Source organism: Anneissia japonica, unplaced genomic scaffold, assembly GCF_011630105.1.
Source record: "Anneissia japonica isolate Jap-2015-1 unplaced genomic scaffold, ASM1163010v1 scaffold6417_len956965_cov193, whole genome shotgun sequence".
In the NCBI taxonomy this organism is placed as follows: domain Eukaryota; kingdom Metazoa; phylum Echinodermata; class Crinoidea; order Comatulida; family Comatulidae; genus Anneissia; species Anneissia japonica.
In genome coordinates this window covers 381,189-390,107 of record NW_022713977.1, presented here as the reverse complement: position 1 = coordinate 390,107, position 8,919 = coordinate 381,189, and the positions used below count along the sequence as shown (strand labels likewise).

Sequence of the window (8,919 nt, the reverse complement as noted above, 5' to 3'; positions counted from 1 at the left end):
TACTTAATAATTGTAAAGAAATTAAGCTGATGTGATTATATGAAAATGGAATAAATCACAGACAGAAGCTAAAAGGTTTACGGCAGTAGATTTCTTTGTATAGAACATACAGGATTTTAAATTGAAGAAAAAGTAAGCTGCCTTATTCTTTTTGTTATAGGACAATTGTTACTTGAACTTTGTACCATTGCGTATACTGACACCATAGATATCAGATCCTGTCTCTTATACACATCTAGATGTGTATAAGAGACAGGTACAGTATCAAGGAATCAAAATTTAATCGTGTACATTACCCCCATACACTGCAACGCTTGAGTTTCAACATACGGGTAACTAAGTTGTAACTTTCATGTGTAAATTGAGGGCGCCATTGAAAACGATGATGCTTTGGCGAATTTTGATTGGCTGAATCTAAGGCAGCCATCTTGGGTGGTACACACACAGGTCTGCATAATTTGAACATCAAATACATTGTAGTTTAAGCGTTTTATATTCTTATTACGTCTCTATGGATTGCCCAAATATGGGTTTGAATGGTGATGTCACACCCAAATCATAAGTATTACATGAAACTAGATTAGACAGCTTGAAACATATGCCAATATATCAATTTCATCATCATCATAATCTACGTTTTGAGTCTTTGTGCATTTTGGTGATGGGTTGGACTTTTCTTAATTTGATGACAGATCCCCAAGCTACTTATTCCTGAGCCAATTGCTGACTTTGACCTTTTGCCCTAAGGTCGCTTTAGATCACTTCCTCCCATGTTTTCCGAGTTCTGCCTCTACTTTTTCTACCTTCAACCTCAATACTCCTGCATCAGTAAACCCAGTTACCCTCCTCCATCCTTTAATTATGCCCAAACCAAATTTTTCTGATCTGCAAAGTTCTAATGCCTTCATTGTAGTTTATATAGAATCATAATCTTAGGAACTATGCAAACAATGATAAAAATATTAAAAGATTTAAATTGTTGAAAACATGAATCTTAAAAATCTTATAAATCTTGAATAAATTTCTTTTACAGAACTGAGGAAAAATGTGGAGCAGTTCCTCTAGTTGGGCTGAGGTGGTTGTAGTGAGTGTTGCCATTTTGCAATATACTTTAGCTACACGTACAACAATCACACCTAACTACATCTCCATTGAGGTAGGAGCGGAAAGCATTGCTTTCACATGTGTTTCATACCTGGAACCTATTGATGCCATACAAAGCCACTGGATGGAATGGAAAAAGAACACGGCAACGATTGTCCAAAATGATACAGTGTTAGTTGACGAAGCAAAGTACAGTGTGGTTGGGTCATCAACAATTTCAGCAATTACAATTACACAGAATCTAACTGTTCACAATATTGAATTGTCAGACAGCGGTAATTATTCATGCAATCTTGAATCAACGTCTCAATTCTTTGTAAAATCGTCATCAAGTGCTGGGCTCTCTGTTAGTGCTCTTAAACAAACAACGGACGTGACGAAACTCACAAATGAAATGGACAACAAAAAAACAATATTAACACCTAACTATATCTCCATTGAGGAAGGAGCTGAGAGCATTACTTTCACATGTGTTTCATACCTGGAACCTATTGATGCCATACAAATCCACTGGATGGAATGGAAAATGAACACTGTAACAATTGTTCAGAACGACATAGTGTTGGTTGATGAAGCAAAGTACAGCGTGGCTGGGTCATCAAATATTTCAGCAATTACTATTATACAAAATCTAACTGTTCATAATATTCAAGTGTCAGACAGCGGTATTTATTCATGCAATCTTGAATCCACTTCTCAATTCTTTTCAAAATCGTCATCAAGTGCTGAGCTCTCTGTTAGTACTCTTAAACAAACGACGGACGCGATGGAACTCGTAAATGAGAAGGACAACAAAAAAACAATCATATACTTTACAGCAGGGGGCATAATTCTTGTACTCACTTTCTTAGGATGTATAGTGATCGCGTATAAAATACGGTCAAACGACTCAGCAACTGATAACAACAATATCTGTAGCGATGATATGGTGAACGAAAGACGGATTTCTTTTTACAGCAATATTGATACCAATGTAACAGGAATGAATACAAATGCTGTAACCGAGATGACAGAAAAAACAGAACCGACTTATCAAAAATATTTAAATATTGGTCTTAATGACGACTCCAGTAACATGGTAAACACTTTATGAAACTAAAAATGCTGGAATGGTGATAATATAAAGATGTATTTTAAAAAGAGAAAATGTAGTTTCTATTGCATAAAATATTTATTTATTTATAGAATCTTATTTTTAACTTTGTTATCATTGCTTTCCAATGGCGATAGTATTAAACTATAACAAAAGAATGCAAAAGGAATAAAAAATAATAATGTTTATGAACAATTCCTGACAAATACCAGAGAAATTAAACATAAAACCTGGAACTCACTGCATTTTACGACGGTCGACAAAACTGTTGTATGGCAAAATCAAACTGCTCCCTGTAAGTGCTAACCGATGCCGTCTGCTGGTATTCTATGGCAGTCTAACTGATCGTAATTAAAAACGATGTGGCGTTGCGTTCTCTAGAATCGCATCGACCGGCGATCGTTGAACGCATTGAGTGCCCAACTCAACTCACAAAATCTAACATGTTCATTATTATGCAATAACACAAATGTTAAATGGCGCCACCAAGTTAATTAAACTTTATTGTGGAAGGTACTACAGAAATACAATGTAATTACCAACAAACAAATAAATAGAGGGGAGTTAAACACAGTTCACCCTCCAAATTGAGACCATCTTTGTGACCTGAATATTTGGAGTGGTCTCTGGGTTTGGTCTCCAAATAGAGGATTAGCTTTGTATAATAAAATATTGATGATTATTATTTGGTTCTTAGAAAAAGTGGTCTCGAATTAGATGGGTCTTATTTTGGAATTAGATGGGTCTTGGAATTAGAGAGTGCACTCTAGATTGGTGGTTAAGGTGCTTGCCTTCCAATCCCAGGGTTGTGGGTTCAATTCCTGTAACAGCAGGTCTACAGACTCATTATGGGCCCTGTGGGAGAACACAGTCCACATATCAAGCGCCCTGAGCATCTTATGTTAGATGGATATGGCTTTACATAAAACTTCACTATTATTATTATTAACAGTGGAAATCTACTGAACTGGGGCAGACTGCTATAAAGCGGTCTTAACTGGCAGTCTTAACTCCTCGAATAAAGCCGGCTTTATCACTTAGACGGTCTTACTGTCACTCTGCTAAGACCATTGCTATAAAACAGTCTTCGCTTAGACCGCTTTGAGTATTGAAACGCAAACAAGCACTTCCTGGTAACATGAAATTGAGGGCGCTTGCTCAAAACATGTATATTTATCAAAATGAAGGTAAATAAACGTAAAACCGGATTTTACAGATGCTGAGAAGCTTGCGGAATATTCGTCGTTCGATTCTTAGTCTAGTACCTGAAACGCCATGATGTAATTGATATAAGACCGTTTTAAGCCTTCTAAGTGGTTAGACTGTGGTATAGCAATGGTTTATAATCATAGACAAGTAGTGACGTCACAAGTAAAGCCAGCTAAGCGTAAGACTGTCTAAAGACCGCTTATAGCAATCTGCCCCAGGATACCCAGTATAAAGAAGAAAGATTGAATGTATTAAATAAATTCCAATCAAATCAAACACTGAAATTCCATTAAACATTTGTTTACGCTTGAATGTCATGAATATAATTTTCTGGTAATCTTTACAATAAAATTTTGTGCTTCATCTGAATTCTTTTCACATTTTTGTTGGGGTCAACCATAGGTAATGGGGAAATTGCTGTAATATGTCAAAATACTGATTGACCTCAGCCCCACCATAGTCGGGGTTATAAGATCACCTTTGTTTACAGGCGACACTTCTAGACGGCTACAAATTATTCTCCCAGAATGTTTTTCATGTTGAAAAAGTCTGGTTTCTGGGTTACGTTGGCGTAAAATACACCAAAGGTAACCAAAGTTCAAAGACCTATTTTCCTTGGGGCCCTTCTGGCGGTGACTACTATAGGCAGTACCATGAAGAGCATCCCCTACGTTGCATATTACTTAATAATTGTAAAGAAATTAAGCTGATGTGATTATATGAAAATGGAATAAATCACAGACAGAAGCTAAAAGGTTTACGGCAGTAGATTTCTTTGTATAGAACATACAGGATTTTAAATTGAAGAAAAAGTAAGCTGCCTTATTCTTTTTGTTATAGGACAATTGTTACTTGAACTTTGTACCATTGCGTATACTGACACCATAGATATCAGATCTCTGCTACTTCTTTTGTGTTGTGGGTAACTACCATGACAGAGCTCTAAGCAACACTTTAAGTATTACAATAAAGTGGAATGTTTGTAATAAAGGGTAAAAATATTTAAAATTCTGTTAGGTGAACATTGTTACTAATGGAAGTCACTTACAGATAGGATAGGATTTTGGTGTAAATCACACCAAGGATATTAAACCCACTTAAAGTCTGAAAACTTGTTTCCAGTGGGATACTGGTGGTGAATTGGCAGTATACCGGAGACAATCCGCTACTCTTTTCCAAAAAGTGTACCGCATTGTTTAACATGCACATGGGCTATTATATTGCACATGGGACCAAAGGTTTAGACGTCTCATCCGAAAGACAGTGCGCTATCGTAGCTTGTATTTCAGCCCTTCAGCTAAAACCAAGGAGAGCAGTGATGGGAATTGAACCGGGGACCTAGAGATCTCCACAGTTCAGCGCACACATATGGGCTACCACAAGTTTACCCAACTGAGCTAAGAGCAGCAAAGCCTATCAACTAAACCAATGGTGCAGTAGCCAGTATGTGTGCGCTGGACCGTGGAAATCTTTACATAACCTTTCGGATGAGACATTCTGTAGGCTATTGGTCCTGTGTGCAAATTAGCTCATGTGCATGTTAAAGTATATGCAGTACACTCTTTCGGGAAAGTGTATGGGATTGCCTCCTTTCCCCAATTTACCACCACAACAACCACACTGGAAACAAACCTTTGGATTTTCAACATCAAATACAACAATAACAACAACATTTCTGTTTTTTTAACCACCAGCTCTTTCCGCACTACTGTATCAAATTTTCTTTGACAAACAACAATTGTATCTCCATATATAGTCATGATGTGCCCATATATAGTAAGAATGTGCCTATATATGGATGTGATGTCATCATGAACACAGGCCTATCACATTTTTTTTGTCAAATCAAATTTGATTTGGACAGGGCATAACTATGGAACACATATTAAACTCCCTGAAAAGAAATTCCCTAATGTTGTTTTCTATTATCAGCATTCAAGTCAAGAGAAAGACAGCTATGGGTAAAATGAGGCATTTGACCAGTGTAGTTGACCATGACCATGGTTCATCCTAAACAAATAAGACTTATTCAATTGTTCCTTGGTGTTTACGGTATATTACAGAATTTCAAAGCTGTCGTAATAAAATTCACGAATTTTCACTCTCACAAGGAAAGTTCTTCACTTATGGTGTTGGCAAGAAGGTAGTCAACTGAAACGATTATTAGTTACTATATAAAGGATGTGGTCATGCACAGATAATATATACTGAGTATACAGCCTAGAGCTGCATAGATATGAGTGTGATTGTCCAGGTCACTTGGTAATTCAGGAACCAAATAACAATCTTCAATCTTTTAACACAAAGCAAACCCTCTAATTGAAGACCGAACCATGAGACCACTCCAAATTTTCAGGTTCCAAAGATGATCTCAAAATGGAGGGAAAACTGTAGCAGACTAATAAGGTGTCACCCCTACTTTAGAAATTGGAAGAATATCAGAAAGAAAAGTTTTCTAAAATACCTTCATTGACAATGGCAGGAGACTTGGGCCTGTGACATTTGTCCAGCTTCAGAGAGTCCACTCCCCAATCTGCAAATGTCTGGATATCAGTCTCCTCATGTCCATAGAGTCCGGGGTAATTCTGGCAGGTCATGTTTCCATAGTCCTCATATATACCAAGCTTAAGTCCTCTCTCATGCATCTTCATGAAACAAAAGTGCACATCACTCAGTGTGGTATGTAAGAGTCTGGAAATAGGGGTGGGGGGAAAGCTCATGGGGCGTGAAGGTGAAGCGGGGGATCAATTATTAGCTAAGGGGACACTATCTTGCAAAATAAAGTCATTTGAGGTGATTTTTAACTACTTGACCTTGATTATTGGGGTGACTGGAGGGTGTGCGAGTATTTTTTTGTCTGTAGGGTCATAGGTGAGCGTGCCGTTTGAACCAGTGCCGATATTTTGGCTGTAGGTTGCGGCACCCCTGCCTTAACTTATTTTAATACATAATGTGAACTTATTATGTTCTAATGTACAACTTCGTAGGAATTACAAATGTGTAATATTTGGTACTTACATAACTAGCAAGACTTTTGATACCATTTGGGAATCGTTTCCTATCTGGCACTAGTCGGCCAGTGTCAGGATCTCTTTCTTCTTCCATCCAGCAGTCATCTATGTTCACGTAATTATAACCAGCATCCAGAAAACCATCAGATACTAAGTGATCAGCCATTTCTTTGAAGAGATTCTCACTTTAAGAAACAGCAATCAAGCAGAGTCACAAATCAATTATAAATGCTTCTTTTTTAAAAAAAATCTATTGTATATTTTTTTAAGCATGATTTACTTCTTCAATTTGTATTATATAAAAGAAAAATGATGATGCCACTCACATGGAACCAGGCAGAACCGCTGATGTTAACGCTAACTACAGCCTTAACATTGGTGCTGGTTCCAGTTGCTTTTCGCCCGGTTGGTGGAACCAAGTCTTATCAGATAAGGAATTAAAATGGAGGTCCAGTGTATACATCTGGCTCATGTGCACTTTAAAGAACCCATTGCATCTTTCGAAAGAGTAGGGGGTTACTCTGATGTTATGGTCCATTGCAGCCCCTGTCGTTGTGGAATTATGTGAACATGAAGCTACCATGAAGCGCCTCTTTACAACTGCTAGGTAGTCACAGACCACGCCCATACGCATTCAGCACAATGTCGCTGCAAGTTATGGGTTATTCTCGTACCTTTACCTTTTACCCTTATGATAGGTAGAAGTCTTGAAATAGGGGTGCGATCATTAAGTGAGGGGAAATATCTCACAAAATAAGATGATTTTTTATGACGAGCATAATTTTGTTGCTTTGAACATTTACAGTGGGGGGGGGGTACAAGCTTTTTTGGGGGGAAGGGGGTCGTGAACCCCGCATAACCCTATATAAACCACTGCATATAGATCGGGTGGATTACTATCCAAGAAGAGAGAAAGAGTTGATTAAGTGCCTTGACCAGATTATCTTTCATTTGTAGGCAAAGACATTCCATTCTGGAACCCTGGCTGGAGGAGGCTACAGTATATGCTACCCACCCCATGATGATGCACAATGCCTGTACAAATGCATGTCATAATGCACAATTGAAAAAAATCTGTGCCTAAATAGAAAAAAAAGCACAATAAATCAGATTAATTAAGCCCAATGCTTTGTTTTTTTTTTTACTTTGAAATATTGGTTATTTTTTATTCCAATGTTTATATTTCCTGTGCAAGATTCGCTGAGTTAAAACTTACTGTGTGGCTAGGTTAATTTTACTATAAGAAGAAGAAAATGTTGCGGAGGCTGTGTACACTAAATATAAAGAGGTACTGTAAATTGTTATCCAAAAAAGGTTTAACATACCTCACACAATTCTTGGGGTCATTGTCACAGTCTACATTGCAACGGAATCTTTCCCATGCCAGCCAGCCCATGGGCGGTGTTTGACCAAGTCCATTATCAAGTGCACTCACTATGGCAACATGAAAGCTGACAGATAACGTGATCAAGAATGGCCATCTTGACATTTCCTGCAGTATATAACATAGATGAAAACTTTGATAATCATACTTAAATCGCTCAAAAAAACCATCGGAATTGCAGTACATCTCCCCAAACATTTGTTGAATCATAATTTAATAAGTGAATTTGTCAATATCAGTAAATAAATTTACGTCGCGGCTTGGGACAGTACTGTATCTTCTCTTCCGTTTTCTAAAATATAAAATTATATATTTAAGGAAGGGACATACCCATTATGTTTACTAATCTCATATTTGTGAAGCAAATTTTACAAATACTTTGAAACAAAATACGATGTACTGTATTACACTTCTTGAATTTTTACGCTGGTGGCGGTATTTTATTGGATAATGCAATTTATGGTACCTTTTTTGGCAAACGGAAGATACGTTACCGTACCTCTAACCGCGGCTATAAATTTAATTTTTTACGATAAATGCTGAAACATACCTCGCGCAGTTTGCATGTAACTGTGCGTACTTTGAAACGACTTTAAAATAACGTCAGCAACAAATGAGCAAGATTTTGGCAAGAACAAACTGCACGCAACACCAATTCCATAGGTTTAAGTAAGCACCTCAAGAGTTCTAGTGAAAGCGGGGGAGGGGGAGGTTAATTGGTTTAGGCTAGTCGATCTAGGCTAGGCCTAGCAAACAAGAGCCTTAGTCTAGGTCCTCCTAGTACAGTAGATCTACTGCTGGCTACTGGCCTATCTATTCTATACAATACTACATATAGAACGTTGTAGTAAGTAGGCCTAGCAGCTAGCTAGGCTACTTAAACTTAGTCGGTCCTAGGGGAAAATGGTTTTCCAAAACATTAATTAAATAGATTAAATAATGATTTAGGCCCACAGACATACAACTCACTTGCCTACCGTTTAAATGTATTTCTCTGACTTTTCCGGTCCTTACTGCTCCACACAGTACGCCGTGTTCTAGATTTTGCATTGATTTTGTTTGAATGTTACCTCCATTAAATCATCACGCCAAAACATTTGCACGTGACCGACCCATCA

The 8,919-nt window shown here is 37.6% G+C and overlaps 2 protein-coding genes across 9 annotated transcripts in view; one reads left to right on the top strand and one right to left on the bottom strand.

Moving 5' to 3' along the window:
- The window catches only part of LOC117108825, an 11,701-nt gene extending 7,282 nt beyond the window's left edge, over positions 1–4,419 (top strand). For all 7 annotated transcript variants that reach the window (XM_033250978.1, XM_033250976.1, XM_033250975.1 and 4 more), the window contains one exon: positions 1,034–4,419. In XM_033250978.1, the coding sequence (XP_033106869.1) occupies positions 1,046–2,197 (1,152 nt within the window). In that variant the 5' untranslated portion in view covers positions 1,034–1,045 and the 3' untranslated portion in view covers positions 2,198–4,419. The remainder of the gene's footprint in view (positions 1–1,033) is intronic.
- LOC117108823 (alpha-N-acetylgalactosaminidase-like) overlaps positions 1–8,911 on the bottom strand; it is an 18,649-nt gene extending 9,738 nt beyond the window's left edge. Inside the window, exons 1-4 of one of the 2 annotated variants that reach the window (XM_033250970.1) lie at positions 8,779–8,911; positions 7,743–7,909; positions 6,425–6,602; positions 5,871–6,051 (exon numbers count right to left, since the gene is read on the bottom strand). In XM_033250970.1, coding sequence (XP_033106861.1) covers positions 5,871–6,051; positions 6,425–6,602; positions 7,743–7,906 — 523 coding nt within the window. In that variant the 5' untranslated portion in view covers positions 7,907–7,909; positions 8,779–8,911. Of the gene's footprint in view, positions 1–5,870; positions 6,052–6,424; positions 6,603–7,742; positions 7,910–8,770 lie in introns of both variants that reach the window. The other variant, XM_033250969.1, reaches the window with a different exon arrangement.
- Between the last annotated feature and the right edge of the window lie 8 nt (positions 8,912–8,919).